The sequence below is a fragment of the Elephantulus edwardii genome, unplaced genomic scaffold, assembly GCF_000299155.1.
Source record: "Elephantulus edwardii isolate Elephantulus edwardi_28Jun2011 unplaced genomic scaffold, EleEdw1.0 scaffold00289, whole genome shotgun sequence".
In the NCBI taxonomy this organism is placed as follows: domain Eukaryota; kingdom Metazoa; phylum Chordata; class Mammalia; order Macroscelidea; family Macroscelididae; genus Elephantulus; species Elephantulus edwardii.
This window is the reverse complement of record NW_006400039.1, coordinates 278,440-300,479: the sequence shown is the minus strand read 5'-3', so window position 1 is coordinate 300,479 and position 22,040 is coordinate 278,440. Positions and strand designations below refer to the sequence as shown.

The 22,040-nt window shown below is 55.3% G+C and overlaps 2 protein-coding genes across 2 annotated transcripts in view; both read right to left on the bottom strand.

Moving 5' to 3' along the window:
- Positions 1-9,164, bottom strand: part of SARDH (sarcosine dehydrogenase) — a 52,805-nt gene extending 43,641 nt beyond the window's left edge. The window contains exons 1-5 of the mRNA XM_006900556.1: positions 8,843-9,164; positions 7,267-7,445; positions 1,106-1,285; positions 672-795; positions 388-488 (exon numbers count right to left, since the gene is read on the bottom strand). Coding sequence (XP_006900618.1) covers positions 388-488; positions 672-795; positions 1,106-1,285; positions 7,267-7,445; positions 8,843-9,164 — 906 coding nt within the window. The remainder of the gene's footprint in view (positions 1-387; positions 489-671; positions 796-1,105; positions 1,286-7,266; positions 7,446-8,842) is intronic.
- Positions 9,165-21,480: 12,316 nt separating this feature from the next.
- Positions 21,481-22,040, bottom strand: part of VAV2 (vav 2 guanine nucleotide exchange factor) — a 143,492-nt gene continuing 142,932 nt past the window's right edge. Inside the window, exon 30 of the mRNA XM_006900555.1 lies at positions 21,481-21,603. Within this exon, the coding sequence (XP_006900617.1) occupies positions 21,556-21,603 (48 nt within the window). The 3' untranslated portion in view covers positions 21,481-21,555. The remainder of the gene's footprint in view (positions 21,604-22,040) is intronic.

Below are 22,040 nucleotides of genomic sequence, written 5' to 3'. Positions count from 1 at the left end.
ACAGCTACAATCACAAAAGACAGGAGGTGAGTGGGAGGAAGAGGAGGGGACAGGGCCCCCCATCCCTAATGTCCCCCAGCAAAGGTGTCTCTGTGGGCCGAGAGCAGGTGCCCCAGGACTTGCCTAGAGCAATAAACACTCAGGGCTCCATGTGGACAGAAGTCTGATTGCCCAGATGGGGCAGCGTTTGAGGCTCAGGGAGTGGACACACCCTTAGGACAGGCGGCATCCTTTACTTCTCAAGCCAACTGAGACACCCATTTCACAGACGAGGAGAGTGAGCTTCATTCAGCCCGTCTGCACATGGCTGGGCTGAGACTCAGGGTCATCCCTGTCTCTCCCCTTAATCACCTCCCACGGCCCAGGAGGGACCTAGTGCCCGCTCACCTGGATGCCCTCAATGCGTTCGGTGACGACATAAGCATGGTGCATGGCCACCAGGGGGACCTTGACTCCTGCCATGCGTCCTATGGCGCCAGCCCACACGCCTGCAGGTGGAGCACATGCTGGTCAGCGATGGCACATCTGGACAGCGCTGCCCACCAGGTGGGCACAACCAGAGGCCAGCTCCTGAGACCAGTCTGCCCTGGCAGTGGCTCTGCAGAGCACATCTGGGCCCAGTCCTCTGCCTCAGGGAGACCATGGCCTGCAGAGCCCACCGCCTCGCACACCTGCACAGTTGACCACGACAGGCGTCCGGATGGGGCCATGTTCAGTCTCCACCGCTGCGACCCGCCGTACCCCAAAGTCATCCGTCCGCACGCGGATGCCGGTCACTGGGCAGTTCTCGATGACCTGGGGGTGAGAGAACTGTTCCCAGTGATGTTTCAGGGCCTCTCAAATCCTGCCCCTACCTCCATGGGAACCAGGGCCAAGGGTATCCCCACAGCAATACCATGGGGCATGAGCAGCACGGGAGTGATCTAGAAGTCCTCCTGGTGTGCCCAGCCACCATCAGCAAGAGGACGAGGACAGCTGAGGGTCCAGGAGTCGAATGAGGCTGGGCACGTCCCCTGCAGAGGGCTTCCCAGAGGAGGAGGCCCAGTAACTAGACCCCGGACAGTGGCCCTGAGTACCAGGCTCCAAGGGTGGCATGCCTCGGTACCTGAGCTCCTCGGATGGTGGCAGCCCGGGCGAGCGTGGAGCAAGTGCCAGCAGGGTCCATGGTCCCGTCGTGCGGCACATAGAGGGTCCCGTAGAGGTCGTCCACATGCATCAGTGGGTACAGTGCCTTGGTCTCTGCTGGGCTCAGCACGTGAGACTCCACGCCATAGGCCTTCCCCAGCTGGGGACCCGAAAGAAGTAACCAGGTGGTGACAAGCCACTGAGGTCCTGTCTCCTCCTCTCCAGACCTCGCAGGCCCCTCCAGCCCCACTCACTCCTGGGAGCCTTGATTGTCACCAAAGCCCCACACGCCCTGTCCCCTGTGTGAGCTACAATACACTCAACGCCCTTTCAAAGATGGGGTGTGATGGCTCCCTGGAGGAGCCTTGGTGGCACAGGGCTTAGTGCTCGAGAGCTAATTGAAAGGTTGAGAGTTTGAAGCCACCAGCTGCACAGAAGGATCAAAGACCTGCCAACAGCTTACAGCCGAGGACACCATGTGGTCACAAGAGTGGATGGCTCCCAACAGCTGTCTGTGTCATTGATGCAGATATGGATTCAGACCCGGGCCTGGCACCAAGGGCCTCACGTCAGAGTCCAGCAGCTGTCGCCTCACGGTGCTGGGCAAACACTGTGGCTCTTACCAGCTGTAGGACTTTATGACCCAGCGGCCAGGGCTCACTTTGGGTCACCGTGTTGTATTTTGGTCGTTTCAACTACATTTCACACTTTTTCCATAAACCTGCCCCATACTCAACACACTACAGGGCAGGGTTGTTGTTGTGTGCTGTCAAGTCACCTGCAACTCACAGCGACCTTGCGTACAACAGCCCTAAACCCTGCTCTAACCCGTACAGGGCAGACACGACCTTTCTTGCACTGGAATAGAAAACAACACACGTGGCTTGCTGCCATGGGCTCTCTGCTCCCCTGGGAGGGTCTGGGACTGGACCCACAATACCACCAAGGACCAGCGGTGTCCAGTGGCCCTGGCTTGCCGTGACCACTCACCGGGCTGCTTAGGAGGTAAGTCTTTATGGAAGGAGACTCCCCATCTCTTGAGCAGTTAGCTGGGGGATTCAAACTGCTGACTTTTGGGTTGTTATTGTTAGGTGTCATCAAGTCAACTAGAATTCACAGTGACTATGAACAACAGATCTAAACTCCCCATCCTGTGCCATTCCCGTCACCTCTGACGCTTGAACCATTGCTACAGTCTCCACGTCAATCCACGCTGTTGATGGGCTTCCTCTTTCTCTGACCCTCCACCCTTCCCAGCATTTACAAGGACTGGCCGCTTCTGACAAAAGTATGTTGTGATAATGTTTCACATCTTTTCCTCTAACGAGCATACTAACTGGTCATACGTTCTCCAAGACAGATGTGTTTGTTTATTTGGCTGTGCATTGGATATTCCGTACTCTTCTCCAACATCACAACTCAAAGACAAAAGTTCTTCTGATATTCAGTGTCCAACTTTCAGACACACAGGAAGTAACTGAGAAGACCATGGCTTGAATCAGATGCACCTTGGTTTTAAACTGATATCACTGTTTCTTGGCACCTTGGAGAGATCCAGTATATTATATTTTCTCAATGCAACACATCTTTTGATTTTTGACTATTGGTGTCAAGGTGTGGACTGCAGATCCAAGTAAGATTAAATCGTTGACAACTTCAGTCTCCTCTCTGTCTATCATAATGCGTCTATTTGCTCAGTGGAAAGGACTTTTGTTTTCTTGATGCTGAGACATAGTCCATATTGAAGGTCTTAGTGTTTGATCTTTTGCAGCAAGTGTTTCACATCCTCTTTACTTTCAGCAAGCAAGCTTGTATTATTTGCATAGCATAGGTCGCTATGAGTCGAAAACGACTCGACAGCACATAATAACAACAACAGTCTGTTGAGCCTTCTTCTGATCCTGATGCCACATTCTTCCTCATAAAGTCCAGCTTCATGCATTATTTGCTGGTGTAAGATTGAATGGGTGTGGAGAAAGGTTCCAGGAGAAGACACGTATGCCTTTCTTGATTTTAAACCGTGCAGTGTTCCCTTGCTCTGTTTGAACAACAGTTTCTTGGTCTAAGTACAGATTTCTCATTAATACTATCAAGTGTTCTGGAATTCCCATTCTTCTCAATGTTAGTCAAGATTTGTTATGATCCATACAGTCAAATGTCTTTGCATTTCAATAAAAAACAAACAGACATCCTCTGATATTCTCTGTTTTCAGCCAGAAAGAGTACTGAAGTGCAACGACATCAGGCTGGAGACTAAGGTGCGCCTGATCCAGGCTATAGTCTTTGCAATTACGTGCTATGCATCGGAGAGGTGGACTGTGAATAGGGATGATAGAAAGAGAATTGATGCCTTTGAGTTGTGGTGCTGGAGAAGAGTGTTGAATATACCATGGACTGCAAGGAGAACAAACAGGTTGAGGGTCTTCATCTCCTTTGCTGACCCTCCACCCTTCCCAACGTCATGTCCTCCTGCAAATACTAGCCCCTCATAGCAACATGTCCAAAATATGTGAGGCAAAGGCTCATCATTCTGGCCTCCAAAGAGCATCCTGGCTGCACCCTCTCCAAGACATAGCTGTCCATTCATTCTCTTGGTGTCCATGGGATTTTTAGTGCTCTTTTCCAATGCTACAGATCAAAGGCATCAATTATTCTTCTGTTATCCTTATTTATTGTACAGCTCTTACATGCATAGCAAGTAATTGGAAAGACTATGGCCAGAATCAGATGCACTGTAGTCCTCAAACTGACATAGTTACTCCTCAATAATTTTGAGAGGTCCCTAACTGGAAGTGTGAGGATGGCACAGGACAGAACAGGGTTCAGATCTTTGGTTCATATGGTCACTATGAGTCATATTCAACTCGATGGCACCCAACAACAATAACAACAAGTTATTGTACTACTTGTTGGCCAAGTAGATGTTTTCCAAATTTCTTGGCATAGACTGGCGAGCACGTTCAGGTCTGCATCTTTGTTGAAACATGTCAGTTGATGTTCCATCATTCCTGGATTATTTTAATTTTTTTTCTTAATGCCTTCAATGCACCTTAAACATGTTCCTTCATTGCTATTGGTTCTTGATCTAGCACTACTTCCTGAAGTGGTTCCATGTCAATCAATTTGCTTTGGTGCAATAACTGTGTATTCCTTCCATTTTCTTTAGATACTTCCTGAACATTCAAGGTTTTGCTCATAGCAAACATCAGTATTTCAACTTAGGCTTGGATTCCCCCATTCTTTCAGCTTGAGAAATGTTGAATGAATTCTTCTCTTTTTATTTCTGACTCTTTGCACATTTTGCTGTAATACTTTGGTCTGTCCTCCCAAGTTGCCCTTAGAAATCTCCAGTTCATCTCTTTTACTTCACCACTTCTTGCCTTTGTTTTGGCCTCATGACATCCAGTGTAATTTAAAAGTATTTTCTGGCATCTTTTTTGATCTTTTCTTTCTCCACTGTCTGCATAATGACTTTTTGCTTTCTTCATGGATGATAACTTGATGGCATCGCACAACTCATCTGGTCTGTGGTCATTGTTGTTCATTTGTCTCAAACCTAGTGTCTAGGTGGTTTTTTAAAATCAGGTGGGATAGTCTCAAGATCATATTTTAGTTATTGTGGGCTTGTTTTGATTTTCTTCAGCTTCTGTTTGAACTTACACTTGAGCAATAGGAGGTCTGCTCCATAGTCCACATCCAGTCTGATTTTGGCTGCTGATATCGAGCTTCTCCAATGATTCTTTCTACAAATAAAGTCAATCCGATTCCTGCGTAGCCCATTCGGTGAAGTTAGTCACCATTTTTGTTTTTTAAAAAAGGTATTTACATTTTCCATGGCAAACTGTGGTCCCAGTATGAATGGCTGCCAGTTCTTCATCACCTGTTCTCAGTGTGATTGGTTGGACAGGAAGCAAGGAGTATTTGGGAAAAAAAATATGGATTGACTTTTAGCAATGAGAAAAATTTAGAATGTTCCTATCGGCCTCCACAATAAACCTAAGTTGCCTGTAGTGACCTCACAGGTTGGGGAGACATAACACAGACAAGACTCAATCAGGATCCTTCCAAAGGACATTCCTGGTGGAATCGCCCGGACTTCCCTGCCTTTGCTCACCTGGTTGCTGTTCCATTAAATCAAAAGCCCTGGAAGTACCAAACTCGGGATAAAATGTTTGTGTTTATGTTTTCAAGTATAAATAAATTTTGGAGGTCTTTTTTAAAAAGTATTTATGATGAATAAATGACTGATTGTACAAAAAAAAAATCAGTCTTTGATTTTCAGCTTCATTTCTGTCACCGAGCCTGTCATTTCCAACCACCAATCCTTTATTTCCAACTTCTGCAGTCCAGACACCAATTATTATTAATGCACCTTGATTGCATTTTTGGTCAATTTTCAGGCTGCAAAACCTCAATTTCCCCCTCTTTGGCTTTTGATAGGCCCTGCGGGGCTGACTCAGCAACACCACTACTTCCTCCTTCGAGAGACTGCTCGCTTAATGGCATCACAGATGTCACCAAGAGTGGCAACAGCTGCAGCCAATCAATGAGCTATACGACTACTTTCTCTACCAGGAGTCGGCATCTTCCTCCCCAAGTCTGAGAGCCCCAATAAAAGCTGCTTTGCTTATTTTTTGTTTCTGCACCTGTTTTACTTAAAAGCTTTAGCAGTTGATGTGCATATTTGAATAATAGTTGTGTTACTAGGTCTTCCTTGTATGCACATGGATAGTACTCTATCCTTCACTGCACTGCACTTCAGGACAGATCCTGACCTGGTCTTTTTTTACTATGGATACAATCCCTTCACGCTCCATGCAACAGAGAGCATGATTATGTGCATGTGAGTGACTTCCAAGGCTCTAACACGTGGCACCTGACACTCCTAGGGTTGAGTGACATCCCCAGACAAAGATGGCTTCAGCACCTACCAGGTCTGACCTCTTCACATTCGACTGGCCTGCGGGCGGATAGCCAATCTCACATCCTCAGAGGGATAGATGCCCCTCAACCAGCGCAGCAAAGCCAATCGGTCTCTGTGTGGGATTCTGGATAAATGGAGGAACCCTCCGTTCTTCAGAAAGAGCTGCCTTAAACTCAAGTGATGAGTTATGAGAGGAGAGAGCAGAGTGAGGCAACCTTGAGTTCCCAAAGCCAGGGACTGGGGTCCCAGGCATTCTGATAAAGCCCACTGCCCCTAGCTCCCATCCTGGGCCCCCACAGGCATGCTAGCATCCTGCACAGGAGCTCTCGCAGCCAGGTGGTTGAGATGCAGGAGTATGCCCGCCCCATGTCTGGGGATTTGAGGTGCACCCTGGCTGCTTTGACCTAAAATCACCCTCACCCAACACATCCATTGGTGTGGAATTGACCTCAAATCACAGGTTCCTTGTCAGACAGAGTAAAACAGCCCCTGGGGTTTCCAAGGCGGTGATCTTCACTGAAGATTTCTCTAGTGGGTTTGAACCACTAATCTTTTGGTTGGCAGCCAAGTGTGTTAGCCACTATGCCACTGGGGTTCCTACTCCAATAAAGACTCGTTGTCATTGGGTTGGAACTGCCTCACAGCTGATGCCTGACTGAGTCTCCAAGGCTGGAAATCACACAGGAGGAGATAGATCCTTGGTGGATTTGAACCACTAGATGTGCAGGCTTTGTGTCAGCAGCACAGCCTCTATGCCACCAGAGGTCCTACCCCAAATAAACTCCCCTCAACACAAATTCCACAGCCACCAAGCCAGATTCCGCTCATGCGACCTGCCAGCTGGCTCCAGAGGCTCGAAACCTTTACAGGAGCAGGTGAGCCACGTCTCCCCAAGAAGCAGCTGGTGTTCAATGGCAACCTTTCAGGTAGCAGCTCAGTGCTTAACCCTAACTGCCACCAGTGCTCCTTACCCAACACCCAAGTGTCGCCTGAATTCAGGCCCCTCTCCAGCATAAGGTGCCCTCCTGCCTGCCCCCCCAGTCTGGTCCCCAAGCCTAGTGCTGAGCAGACCTGCCCAGGGGCCCCCGTGTGAGGTGAAGGGTCTTAGCTCCCCTTATGGGCCCCGCCTTCCTCCCCCACATCATGTGTGGTCACTGCCATCAGCCCATTGCACAGACAGGAGAACTGAGGGTGGGCAGAGGGCAGGCGGGACCCACCGACATGAGCCGCTTGTACTCGTCCAGCCGCTGCCGGTTGGAGGCAATGAAGAGGCCTCCATTCTGGATCCAGCCTGTGTGCAGCCCAGTCTCCTCCGGCAGGTCATGGTTGACCACACGGCGCGTGTGGGCCAGCAGCTCCACCTCCACGTCGCTGGGCCGCAGCTGCCACAGCAGGCCTGCAGGACAGGACCAGCACCTCAGGGCCCGTGTCAGGGAGGGAGCCCCGTCCTCCGCAGGCCTTGGGAAGCCTGGGAGATTGCCAAGCAGGGAGCATGGAGGCAGAGCTGGGTTGTTGGGTGTCCCAGCCTGGGCAGCTCATGGGTCAACTCAAAAAACCAAACCAGTGCTGCTGAGACACCAGGGACCTTGTGCGACAGAGTGACCCGTCCACAGGCCTCCTGAGGTTGTAACCTCCATGGGAGCAGAGGGCCACATCTTTCTCCATCAGCGCTGCTGGTGGGTTTGAACTGTCAGCCTTTGGGTTAACAGCTAAATGTCTTAACCACAGCACCAGGAGGCCCCCTGACCAAACCTGTGCACTGGCCCAGACCAAACTCAGTGGTCGCAGATGACCTCATCCCATCACCTCGGCAACCCTGGGATGCGGGTCTTCTAGAAATGGAACAAAGGGGGTGAAATACAGTTGAGACTTGCCCAAGTGTACCAAGGTCAGCAGTGAGGCGGGGACCCCAAGCCAGGACAGACTGAAGCCCCAGCCCATGCTGCCCCAGCAGTGAGGACACGGGGGCCCAGGCCATGGTGAGTGTGACATGGAAGGGCAGTGGGAGCCCCGCTGAGCTGGTCCTGAGGGGAGGGCAGTGGTGTGCTGGACCCTGGGCCCAGCTGTCTGTCCTTTTTCTAGCATCTCGGTCATCAGCCTCATCCTGGCCCCACGAACTGCCCAAAGTGGGTGTTACAGAAACGAGCAGGTGCTTCTGGCCACCAGCACACTCTCCTCAAAGGGTCAAGGCAGGAGTCTGCCTCCCTGGCGACACGAGCAGAGAGGCGTGAGATGAGGGCCTCTGATTCAGAGTCACCCCATGTACATAAGACAGGAACCCCGCCTGGTCCGATGCCATCCTCGGTTCACTGTGCTTCACCTCCTGTGGTGTCATCACATCACTGTGCCTACGTGAGGGGCCTCCCTTCCCCTGAGTCCCTGCTTCTGTAAGCCGGAGGTCTTTCTCCAGGGACCCTTCTGATCACACGCCCCAAGCACATACAGGGGGGTCTCCCATCCCTCGAAGGAATGCCCTAGCAGCATCCTTCCTGCTGTGAGCTAGTTGGGGTGAGGACCACAGAAGCAGCAGGTGTGGCCCTGCCCTGTCTGCCCTGCAGCCCCTTCCCCACCTCTTGACCTTGTTGGCCAGTTGGGAGGGATTTCTGCTCGTTCAACAGGCTGGGCACCCAGCTCTGCCCCACCTCAGACCCTCCCTTCCATCCACAGACCTTCGGAAAAATGGGGAGCACATGGCTCCTCAAAACTGCCCTCCCAGCCCGCCTGCACCTTCCCTCACCTAGCCCCTCTGTCTTAGCTGGCCCTCAGCCCTCTCCCCCGCACCCAGGTCCTTACCTGCAGTGTGCCACGTGGTCCCTGAGGTCAGCTGATCCCGCTCCAGCAGGACCACCCCCCTCACGCCCAGTTTGGCCAGGTGGTACAGGGTCTGGCAGCCCAGGCTGCCCCCGCCAATGAGCACCACGTTGGCTTCACTGGGCAGGGGCCTGCTGGGGCCTCGGGAGGAGTCCTGCTCCCTCTTCAAGGTCTGCTGGTAAGGGACACTTTTCTCCGTGGTGGGGCCAGCAGAGCTGCTTAGAGGGCGCGGACCCAGACCCTGGAAGATGATCCACCGAGGGCGGGTGGCCACTACCCGCAGGGCCCAGCTCAGGGAGGCCATGCGGACTCAGCCTGGATGCCTGGGGAGAGGGGACATGGCTGTTGGCGAAAGCCATTGCTGCCCCTTCCCGGTGCCCTCGGTCCTTCATCTGTGCATGCATTCATTCACTGGCTCACTCATTCATTCATTCACTCATTCATTCATTCTTCCCTTTACGTGTCCATTGATTCATTCGACCCCTGTTCCTTTTTGTGCGTTTCTTTCATCGACTCACTCTTGCACATACTCATTTGTCATGTGTCCAGTCACTCAGCCCTTCATCTCTGTTATTCACCCCTTGTTCTGTTTTTCATCCATTTCTTCCCTCATGAATTCTCTGATAATGTGGAGCTCGGTACCCATCGGGCTGTGCTGAGCCCTCAGCCGACTCCAGTCCCAGAGAAGACAGGAGACGTGGTGAGGACGGATCATGCTGGGCACAGCTCCACTTCACAGAACAGGAGACTGAGGCTCGGAGAAGCTCGCTGACGGGACAGCGTGCCTGGCCGAGTGGCGGCACTGGGCTCCTGGCCAGGTCTGTGACCTGGAGCCTCTCACCCGCTCCCTCTCCTGGCCTCCTGGCCTGGAAGCCCGGGGTAGGCTGGTGGAGAGCTTGCACACTGGACAGGGCTTCCCCCACCCCATGACCTTCCACTTGCCTTCTGCCCAGAGGTGGACCCCAAGGCAGGACGGAGGCCCACCCCCAAGGAGCTGAGCATACCTGTGGTCCTGGAGGCTTGTGCCAATCTTCTGGGAGCTCCTAAGGATGGAAGTTCAGCTCAAGGGGGCTGCTCATGGGTGACACACCCCTATGCTGTGTGACCAACACACTGGACAGTCCACCTGGCCTGCACAACCGGTCTGCCCTGTCCCAGAGCTTCCTTCCTCCCTCCGACTCCCCCAGGAGAACACTGCTGGCCAGGAGCCTCCACGTTCCATGCACTGCCCACTGAGCTATTCCGGGCACCCTCAAGGCTGCACTGGCCATGGGAGCACAGCGGCAGCAGGGGCAGCCGGACGCCCTCCCCCAGCTCTCTGGAGGCAGGAATTCTAACCTGGACCAGCTCCCACACCACCACCACCCCGCCCCCGCCCCTTCTCCCCAACTCTCACTCCGCAGGCCTGCAGAGGCCTGGACCAGGAGCTTAGACCAGAGTCAGGAGGGGTAGGGGGAGAGGCCTGGGGAGCTTGGGGCAGGGTGAGGAAGGAGGGCAGGGGAGGCCAGGGGCTTGGGTTCCCTGAAGGGTGTGTGGGCCCCCAGCCACCCAGCTGTTGAATCCTGCAGGCCCAGGCAGAGAAAGAGCCAGATGTCAGGGAAGCTCCGCTGTGTCCAGCCCCGCCCACCTGGGGGAGACCTCAGCCTGCCTGCCCACAGGGTGGACCCAGGCCTGCTCCGTGGCCACAGCACCCCTTGTCTACCAGGCCACCAGTGCGCAGCCAACGTGGTGCCCTCTGCCCCGCTCCTACCAAGAAGGAGCTGAACGGAATTCCCAGCCCCCAGCCACACCCCCCATCCCTGCCAGGCCTCAAACCACCCTGTGTCCCCGCCCAGGATGGGGCGGGAAAACACCACCCACTAGCCTAGCAGAGCGGGACAGGCCATTAACCACTGCGTGACCAGACTGCCCTCACTCATTCTAAACAAGGCTGGCAGGCCTATTTTAGGGCTGCCAGGACCTGCCTGTGCCTTTCTGCTCTGGATGCAGTTAGCCTAGACCAGGGCCAGGGCAGGAAGAACAGTGCAGCAGGAGCCAGGGCCCTGCTCGAGGTGCACGTTTGTGCATGTCCAGGCCTGGGCTCAGGGCCAGAGGTGGGTCAGTGCATGCCAGGTAACCTCCCTCCTGCCTTCTAGACCCCAGGCTTGCCCCTCAGCCAGCCGGCAGCCTGAGGTTCCTGCTTCCACTTGACTTTCAGAGTCACTGGGCGGAGAGGAAGCCAGCACTAGACACCCAGCAAGGAGGGGTAGCAGCCCTGAGCCCTGCACCCCAATCCACATCGAGGTATCTATCACCCCAAGACCTCACAGAGGCACAATTTGGGTGGGGCCAGTCCCCTGAAGCCAAGAAGACAGAGCCTATGGACCTTCCCTGCTGCCAGCTGTCTGTCCTCTGCATTTACCGAGTGCCTACTGTACACACACACTGAGATCCAGGGCCTCAGTGACCACTGGAAATTATAACTCAGGGAGTTTGGGGACAAGGTGACCTTTTTAGCAGGGAGTCCAGGAGAGCTTCTTGGAGGAAGCGGCATTGGCTCCAGGCTGGACTGTGACCTGACCATTTCCAGCCCCCATCACGTCGCACCGAGACCATTGCATAGTCCCCCAGAGGCTAGCTGACCAGCCAGCTGCCTTGGGAGTTGGGGTGGGGAGGAAAAGCCTGGGGCTCTGTGGGCTGGGGGCGGGGTGTAAAGGGGACAGCAGGTCCTGGGCCACATGACATCACTACAGCCCTAGGGCAGTGGCCTCAGGCAGCTCTCTTGCTGCCCCCAAAAACTAACCACAACTGTTACAGAGCTGGCCTTGGCCAAGTGCAGCATGGTCCCTGGACTTTGGACCAGATCGCAGGCTGGGGGACCAGCCCGGCTATGTCACTGCCTGGGACAGGTCTGAGAGGGTTGGAAGCATGCTGGTCTCCCTCGGTCTTGGAATGTGTGTCTAAGGAAGGCTCAGGGGCATCAAGAGGGGGCCCTGCCCACTTGTCCTAATGACTGAGCCTCAGTTTCCCCATACGAGAGGCAGGGACTATACCCCTGTCCAGGCTCTTGTTCTTGAAATGTTCCTGGATTTGTACCTCCAGCAGCCCGTGAAGAACTCCTCGTGCAGGCTGGCCTCCAGGTGAAGTCTCAGATGAGCTGCCTCTGGGTCCCAAGTCCTTTCCCAACCTTTGGCCTCCAAATCAGACAGGGACCTTAGTGGCCACACCTTGGGCCTGGATCACCTCCTGACTCAGCTGGGCCTCCAGGCAGGCTCAGGCCAGCCCTCTCTCCCACCTGCTGGACACGCTCCCAGGGCCAGAGGGAGGTATCTGAGGCCGCCTTCTGACTGGGCGGAAGTCCAGGGCGGAGCATGGGCAGGGTCTGAGGGGGGAGGTTTGTCAACAGAACACAGCCAGTGAAGAGGGGAGAGAGACAGAATAGAACTACAGCCATGGTCGCCAGCAGTGCCTTTGACCCAAAGGGCAGGTGACAGCCACTCCAGGTGCCAGTGTCAATTGGGGACAGGCAGCTGAGTGCTTTATTTTCACATCTGGGGAAGCACCTACCTCAGGACAGATGCTGGCCCTCATGGGGATGAGGCACGAGGGTGCACCCTAGGCAGCTCAGTTCTCGGGCCTGGATTTCTCCTGCCCAGACTTCACTTTTCCAATAAGAACCTTGTGAATTGAGCTGTTCTCTCAAAAGAAGCCCTTGAAGTTATAGCTCCATGTCTGTGACCATGACCTTGTTTGTAAAGAGGGCCTCTGCAGCTGGGAGCTGTGGTGGCCCAGAGACAAGGAACTGTGCTGCCTGCCCGGGGCATGAGGGCAGGTCTACCAGCTGCTCCACAGGAGAGAGGTGGGCGATCTTGTCCCCGTGTGACTTACAGCCTCTGAACACTGGAGGCTCGGCGAGGAGTTGGTTCCGACTCAGTGGTAGATAACATGGTCAGTGTCACCATCAGGGGAGGTCCCCGCGCTGAAGGGGGACCCTCACCCAGGGGCAGTGAGAGCCCTTGGAGGGACAGAGTCAGACCCAGGGAAGATGCCCATGTGACCATAGAGAGATGTCCCAGCTGCAAGCCAGCAACTGCTGGGGCCCCAGAAGCCAGGAGAGGCTAGGAGGGACCCCCAGAGCCTTCAGAGGACGGCCCTGCATCACCCCGAATTCGGACAGCCAGCCCGCAGAGCTGTGAGTATGCGGGTGAGGACACTGCCTGTACAGGCGGGGGCACCCTGTTGGGCAGTCCTGGCCATTAGCTCTCCGCACGACCTCGCAGGACAGAACGGCTGGCACCCCATCCCCCGGGACAACCACTGTTCACCCACTGTAGTGCATGCTGCGCTGGAGAGGACCTGGAAGCTGGGCCAGGGGCCTCTTAATACCGGCAGTTGTCCATGGTGGGAGGGTTCCCGGAGCTGACATACGAGACGAGGCAGAGACCTGCTGATGGACCTGACAGACCGAGGGTGGAGGCCCCCCACGTGGCCGAGGACCAGACAGACCGAGGGTGGAGGCCCCCCCACACGGCCGATGACCGAGGACCGCACAGACTGGTCTCCTGTGGGGCCGAGAACTGGTGCCTGGAACAGCCTCCCACAGGCCGGAAGGCAGCAGCGCTGGGATGAGATGGTCTTTTTCTGCAATCTGGCCACAGGGTCACTACCAGCAGGCAGTGAGTGGACAGCACCTAACAAGAGCCGCAGCGAAGGTACTATCACCCCAGAGTCACCACTGGGCCTCCCCAGGAGGCAGGGGGACACCTGGCACTTGGCCCTTCCCGGGCAGGACAGCTGAGATGGCCTCACACAGAGCTTCCTGGACAACATAATTCACGAGGGAAAGTGCAGTGGGGGATGGGACTGGTAACTGCTCCCCAGAAGTGGACTTAGTGGTTGGTGCATGACTAGCATGCAGGCTTGTCATCCTCAGGTGTCCCTGCCCCTCGGCCCCTCCCAGGGCACTGGAGTGGGATGTCCACTGGGCTTATTCCACCCCCACCGCCTGCCAAGAATCTGCATTCTGCTCCCATCCCCACCCTCACCTTCAAATCCATTCCCCACGATGACCCCGCAGGAAAGAACAGAGGGGCCCAGAGGGAGTCTGTCCCTCACGGGGACCCTGTAGGACAGAACAGAGGGGCCCAGGGGGAGTCCATCCCCAGAGGGAGTCCGTACCCAGGGGGAGTCCGTCCCTCACAGGGACCATGCAGGACAGAACAGAGGGCCCCAGAGGGAGTCCATCCCCAGAGGGAGTCCGTCCCCAGGGGGAATCTGTCTGTCCCTCATGGGGACCCCACAGGACAGAAGAGAGGAGCCCAGGGGGAGTCCATCCCTCACAGGGACCCCACAGAACAGAGGGGCCCAAGGGGAGTCCGTCCCCAGAGGAAGTCCATCCCCAGGGGGAGTCTGTCCCTCACGGGGACCCCACAGAACAGAAGAGAGGGGCCCAAGGCGAATCCAAGGTGGTCCTCTTCACAGGGGCAGCTCAGTGGCGTCCTCGGGATGGACTGGTCACCTGAAGGCTGAGTCTCCTGTGGTTTGAGTCCACCAGCAGCTCTGAGAGAAAGGCAGGCACTTCACCCTCCTCCGCACGGCCCCTCTGGAGGGCCCGCTGTGAGGCTCGGCGGGGGTCTGCGGTCGGGAGGGTCTGTGGTTTCCCTCTTTCTCTGAGGAGCTGCTGGTTGGTTTCAGCTGGGCGCTTGAGTTCTGCTCAGCTGAATCGTTTCCACTGCGGATGGACAGGATGAGAACCTGCGTTTATTGAGTTACTAGGATCTACAAGAACCTCGGGCTTCTTAGACGCAGGTTCTGGTCCACTCCAGGTGAGCTGGGGGTTGTCACAGCAGACCGGCCAGGGGGCTTGCAGAGGAGTTCACTCATCTTTCTCCTCTGGGGCAGTTTGGGGGGTGGGGCGTTCAAACCGTGTGTCTGTCCTTCCCAGTGCAGCTCCCTACCACGAACCCAATGCAAATGCTCAGTATTTCTCTGATTAGAAGTAGCCCCAGGCAGCAGAGTCTTGGAAAACTCAGCGCAGCGTGAATTAAAATGACCAATCAGCAGGACATAAGGTGAGGGGTGCAGACCCCTCTCAGCCATCTGTCCACCCCCAGGAAGGATGCCCTGGTGCCCTTCCCCAACTCCACTTTGCCCAAAGGTCTGGACCCAAAGTAAAGACCACATCTCCCAGCCTCCCTTGCTGCCACTTGTGACCAAGCCACAGCCAACAGGTGGTGGTGGGTGAGCCTTCCAGGGATGATCTCTCTCCTGGTCCCTTTCCTTCCTGCTGGCTGGGCTGTGGGTGCAGCGGCTGGAGCTAAAGCCCCATCTCGAACCATGAGAGGAACTCAGGGGGCCACGGTCCAGACTGCCGTCTGTTGCTGGCCCAAGCCAGGGACCCAGGTCTTTGGGATTAGCTGCTTTTCTTCCGGCTGATTCTCTTAAGGTCACCTGGCACTTCCTTCCGTCTCCATGACAGACAGGCAGGGCCGTGTATGAGGAGCTTTGACCAGGAATCAAACCCCAGTCTCTGGCATGGGAGGCGAGAATGCTACCACCGCACCACCACTGAGGCTGACTCTCCTGACATTCGCAGAACCATGGCCACATCAAGATAGGGAACACTTCTCCGGAGAGGGTCGGGCCAGCACAGCTTCCCCAGAATCGTGGGCATGTTTGCGCTGTAATTTCTCAAGGACAAGTACAGGGTTAAAATGAGATTGTTAAGAACAATTACCAACTGGTGGCAGAGGCATTGTTGGTGTTGCTAGCTGACTCTGCGCACACTCAGTGCCTGTGGGCAGCCAGGACCCTTGCACTCCTGGGCACCACCATCATGGTCTCCTGATCACGACCACGCCATGACCTCTTCGTGCCCGAGCCCAGGGCTCAGTCACTGGCAGGCCATCCTGCCGAGGGTCTTCCTCTCTTACGCTGACCCTCCTCTCTCAGAATGACTTTTTCCAAGGGTTAGTGCCTCCTGACAAGCTCAAAGTGCGGATGAAGTTTCACCCGCCGTTCCTCTAAGGAGAACCCTGGCTGCGTTTATTCCAGGACAGATGCGCTTTTGGAAGGTCGTGAATGCCCGGCTCTCGGCCAGCGCCACCATCAAAGGCATCAATTCGACAGAGACAGGTAAAGTGATTCCACGTAAGCAGGCAGCCTGGGCCAGCAGCCCCACGTGCCCAGCAGGAGAAGAAGCTGCCTTTGGGCAGAGCTGACCCAGAGCTGGACTTTTCAAGCCAGTAACCGGTGCAGATTCGGTACCTTGGTAATTTTCTACTTGGAAAACGACATTTTAAATGGATAATGGCTCTGAAGTACTTCATGGAGACGAAAGGCTGTTACTGGAGGACGGAGTGCTGCCCTCGTGAGGGACACTCTCTCCAGGCCTTGCCGCGCTGGGGTACGCGGCGGGGGGGTGTCTCAGAAATCACAGTTCAGACCCAGAGCACCCCCACAGGGCAAACTTCATGATTAGCTGGCCACTGGGACCATTGGGTTCCAGTACCCTCCACGGCGGTCTCGTCCGTGCGGGCATGACGGGAAAGCTTTACGTGTCGTGGAATGACTAGAATGTGACAGAGACAGGAGCACATGCTGCGGGGGGATGGCACTGGAAGCTGGCTCGGTGCGAGCTGCCACAAACCTCCCATCTGCAGGAGCCCAGACCCTGCGGTGCGGAGCTCAGTGGGGCGAGGTCGGCAAGCCATGAGGCCACCTGTGTCCCTCTGTTCAACATAGGAACCGGTTCTGGAAGCTTTGATCGGAAATGTGTGTCACTCAGTTAAAAATTCTTTAGGATCTTGTCAATAATTATTTAGAAACATGTGTATTCATCTGCAAATTGATGGAGGTTTGCTGGATATTTTAAATTTCTTTTAACTAGCCTAAATGTTTGTAGTTTCATTCAGATTTATCTGAAGGCAAAGATGGGGCACATTTTCATGAAAAAGGTATGTATCATGCAAATGAAAAGGAATCTCGGTGTAGTATGTGACATAGCAGGTTGCTAACCAAAAGACTGGCTGTTCAAACCCACCAGCTGTTCTGTAGAAACATGGGCAGTGTCCTCTCCTGGAGATTTACAGCCTCTGAAACTCAGTGAGGGTCACTGGGAGTCACCATGGACTCGAAGGCAGTGGGTGTGGGTTAGACACAAAGCTCTGCTTCTACAACTGGTAATGAATGAACCTCTTGCACGTCTACAAGCTTTCACAGCTGCCTGGACTAGTTTTCACTATCTCGGGCCCTCCACACTCACTTCCAAGACTTCCCGGTCCCCTCGAACACGTGCACTTTGTATTCTGCTGTGCAGCTGACTCCAGCCCTGCCCTCTCCCCGAGACAACCCTAAGCTCTTTGATGTAAAACTGTGTTTCCCAGACCTTCCCTGAGGGCTTGATTTCAAAGTGTATTCTCCCAGAGACGATCTGTGTTCCCTTCTAGGGGCCGGGGGTACCGACGACCTGTCCTGGGATCCAGTGCGACTCTCAGATCCAGACTTTTCCGCCCCACAGGATGTGCTGACCTGGATCACAGCCTCCTTGTGCTGGGTTAAGGCTGCACCTTCCGCGGGGAAGGTTTTGTGTCTTTCTTCCTTGATCTCCCTTGGTGGTGGTGTATTTTGGGGATCATGTCGTCACCCTGTCATTGAGGGTAAGGACTCTGGGTCCAGGCCCCCCCTTGGGTGCTGGCTTTGTCTCCTCTCCAGTGACCGCCCAGGCTATGGTCACACTCCGGCTCGCCTGGGCAAGCGAACTCCCTTACAGGGGCAGCCCCTTCCTGGATTCCCCCTCCCTGGGCTTTGCACATCTACACTTTTAATTGCCAGTGTATCAACAAGCTTAGGAACATTTTATGTGGCGATTTTTGTTGTTTTTATCAGAAGGCTGGGTGGGTATCTAACATGTTGTGATATGTAAAAGCACCATCACTGTTAGGTGCCATGGCTTTGCTTCTAAAGCCCAGTAACCCCACATACCACACAGTGGCTGGCCCTGAGCCGTCCCCACTATCACAGGCTGTGTCCACCTCGCCGTGGGTCTCCCTTTCTCCAAAGGAGCATCCGGCTGGGCTTCCTTCAGGACAGGCTGAATCCACGTTGTATTCAATATTCTCCCTCAGCACCGCAATTCAAAAGCACCAACTCTCCTTCAAGGTTCCGGAGTCTGTTTATCATACACACGAGCTGACTGAAGATAGTGGCTCGGAGCGTTTCAGTCTCGTAATACTCACCCCAGTGACCGCTGCTGTTATGTGCTGCCGAGAACAGCCCACTGTGATCCTATGAACAACAGATCTGAACCCTGTCCGTCTTCACACTGTTACATGCTTGACCGTGTCGCGGCACCACCGTGTCCGTCCACCTGGCTGATGGCGGCACCACCGTGTCCGTCCGCCTGGCTGATGGCGGCACCACCGTGTCCGTCCGCCTGGCTGAGGGTCATCTCGCCTTCCCTCACCCTCCACCTTTCCAAGCATGATGTCCCTCTCCAAGGACAGACTCTCCGAACAAGCCATCCACGGAACGAGAGATGAAGCTTCACCATCCTTACCTGAGCAGCACTCTGGCTGCGCTTTCTCCAAGACAGACGGGACTGTTTTTCTGGCTGCCCATGGTCTGTCTATTCCGTACTCTTCACCGCAGCTCAAAGGCATCAGTTCTTATTCCGTCATCCTTATTCACTGCCCAGCTCTCAGATGCACGAGTAATGGAAAAGACCCCACCCGTGTGGACTCTGTACAGGCCACGGCCATGGCTCCCCGTGGGCCTCTCGGACGAGGCCTTCTTGTCACACTCTGCTGGAACACGTTTGGACAGAAAGCCAACCCCGCCCCTTCCCCAGATGCAAATGTGAGGACAGAGGGTCCCCCTGAAGCAGGAGAACCTGCAGGAACCCCCAGCCTGAACTGCACAGGTCAGCTCTTACATTCACAGCCAAGTCCCCGGCCACAGACAGCGATGTGGTCAGGGTGTGGGTCTGAGAGGCCAGCAGAGGTGCAGTTCTCTTGCTGTAGAGAAGTAACCATTATATGCGGAGTGTCACTCAGACACCACCCTATCTGTGAGATAACCTTGTGCCAGGCGGCCGGCTACCCATCCAACAGCCGTGCTCTTCTATCTCCTTGGCAACAGGCCCCCACAGTTCTCCAGGGTGGCCATGGCCAGTTCACAGCTGTACTTCCCAGCCTCTGCCACAGCCAGGAGTAGCCTGACCCACTGAGGAAATCCAAGGGGATGTGTGGTGTGGGCCTCGCCTGCTGGAACCGCAGCAGCCATCCTGGACCATGAGGCAAGGTGGGGTAGAGGAGGGGTGTGAAAGGGAAGAGCCTGGTCTCCTGGCTGAGCGTCCACATACGGTTTATACACACTGGGAGGCCAGATAATTGGTGTGACCCCTTGACTTGGGCATTCGCTGCCATGGCATGGAACCATCTCCAAGGTGCCAGCTGGGGTTGGGACTCAGGGTGGAAGCTGCTGAGGGCCATGGGGAGGATCACAGTGGGGACACCCGTGTCCAGAGAATGGCCTAGTTGGTGGCAGTTGTCATTGTCTTGTCCAGATCTGTGGCCTCTGTTTGAGGCTGGATTGTCTGAGGTCTGTGTCTAACTGGGGTGGAGGTTCTCCCCCCAGGTGAAGGCACCCCCATCTCTGTACCCGAGAAGGCCTCCACTTGCCCCCAGACCCTCCCCACATGATACAAGAGGCCAGCACTCCTGCAGAAAAGGACAGAGGTTTATTGGCAGTAAAACCACGGTCTGAAAAATCCCACTGGCAAACGTACAGTTTGTGTTCCATTCGGGGTCACCGCAAGCTGCGGGGCCCCCATTCCTGACCCGCATGCATCAGCCTCCAAAGTGTTCACAGCTAAGTCCCAGGTCCCCCAATCCTACGCTGCTCCGGGGGTACTCCTTCTGCTGAAACCACTGCACCCCAGCCTCCCAGCCCTGCCCCTCCTGGCCAGTGCAAAAACAAACTAAAAACAAGTCTTCAACAGAACAAAACCAGAACAGAGTGTTCGTACAGCCCAGAGTTCCGCTTCTCTTCCAGTCCCCTGGGACAGAGACGGCTTCCCACCTCCTCTTATAAACCTTCTATTGTTCACAGATACATTACGGGAGATTTGCATGAAATAATTGCAAATTTACCCCCTTTCAAAAAAAAAAAACAAACAAAAAACAAACTCAACAAACCAAAAAAACAAAGGCTCTGACCAGAGTAAACACGAGGAGGCTGGTCCGAGGTCACCGGCACAGCGTCCCTGTACCTGACAGACAAGGACCCCGAGCACGCCCTCCAGAGCTCCCTGCATGCCCCGCGCGTCCCCTCACTTCTCCAGGCTTCCGTCCTGAGTCCCCTGGAGGAACATCATCTTTCTGACGCCCCAGGATGCTGGGCGTGTGACCCTAGACGGAGGTCACATGGCTGAGCTCAGAGAGGACCCCGGCCCAGGCAGCATTCAGCACATCCCTCAGGAGGGAGCAGTCTCCTCAGCTGCTTGCTTCCCACCAGCCTTAGGGCCCCGGGGTGGGAGGAGGCTGTCAGGGGGCCCCCAAAAGTCACAGCAGCTTTGGCACAGAGCTTGGAGCGAGTCAGTGTCACCAGTTCTCATGCAATGTGAGGGTATAGTCTGGACATGCCCGTCAGAGGTCAAAGGCCAGGAGACAACAGGAGGGCAGATGAGGGGGAGAGGAGCCCCCAAGAGCACTTATTCCGGGCTGGCCACAAGCCTGGCACGCAGGCTGCAGGAGCCTTTAGGAGAAAGTCCTGGGGACAGCGGGGACAGACGTCCCGTGCAAAGGCTGGGAGGACCTCCAGGGACCACCCTGCAGGACCCAAGGAGCCCGGGGGGCCTGCCCAGGAGGGAGCAACGAAGGGTCTCCATCTGGAATGCGAGCAGCAGGGACCGAGCGAGGAGAAGCCCCCGTTTTCTTCCAGGCCCATTTTAGGGTTTCTGAAGGATGGGCATACCTGGCAGCAGGGCAGGGCAGACACATTCCTAGGATTCGAGAGAAGGGCTCTGAGGGCTGGGGAAGGACAGTACCATGGACAGGGCAGTAGGGTCAGTGGTTTCATCGTTCCTAAGACTCCTACCAAGAGGGGTCTGCGATGGTGCGGAGGGCAGTGGGGAAGGCAAATGGAGTCCTGGGAGTCGGAGTGACCACACGGAACCCCTCTGCAATGCACCTTCAGTGCTCGCATGTAGCCAGGCAGATCAGGGGCCACAGCAGAGGGCTGGCCCTGGGCCTTCCTGCCCTCAAGGACCACAGCCTCAGCCTCGCCCTGGGCGTCAGAGCAAGCAGCAGGCGACAGGCGCTGAGTGAGTGGGCTGGGAAGAGGGGCCTGGACAGTCGGCCTGCTGTCCCTAGCCCTCCCTGGGACAGCCTCTGCCACTTAAACCTGGGCTCCTGAGTGTCATGTCAGCAGGACTGGGCAGGCAGGCGCTCAGGCCTCAGCGGTCACCCAGAGTCTGCCCATAAACCCTGGACAACCCTCCTTGGTGCTCCCACAGCAGGGTAGATTAGATTTCCTCTATGTACAAGTCACAAGCCCCAGGAGGGTCATAAGGACACGGGGAGGGTGGGACACTGAACACCCAGCCCACCCCTACAGGCTGGTCAGCATGGTCCCTCCAGGCCGTGGAGTTAGAGACCGACTTCCGAGCTGGAGCGACAAGTCCGAGAAATCGGCGCGTCCAGCCCAAGTCCCTGCTGTCACTGGACGCCCTCCTCTTCTACGTACGTTGAAGGAAACCAGCCAACCTGAAAGACAAAGCAGGACCTGGATGTGCACGGTGCTGGGAAGCAGGAGGGGTCTTCAAAGTCCAGATGACCCTACCCTTGGAATTCCATCGAAGCCAGGCCGACCCACCAAGCAGAGGGCCCTGGTGCGAAAACCCAGAAACATGTCAGCCTTAACTAGCTAATTCCGAGCAAAGGGACATCATGCTTGGAAAGGCAGAGGGCCAGGAAAAGAGAGCAAGACCCTTAACAAGATGACTGACACAAACACAGCAGCTTTGGGGTCAAGTGTGTCAGCGACAATGAGGATGGCACAGGATAGGACAAGGTCCCGACCTGCTGATCCCAGGAGTCATCCTCATCTCGAGGGCACCCAGCTACAGCAACACAACCAGCTTAAAGCAAACTTCTCTATGCGCCAATGAGAAGATGAAATTGGTGAGCGCTGTTCATGCCGG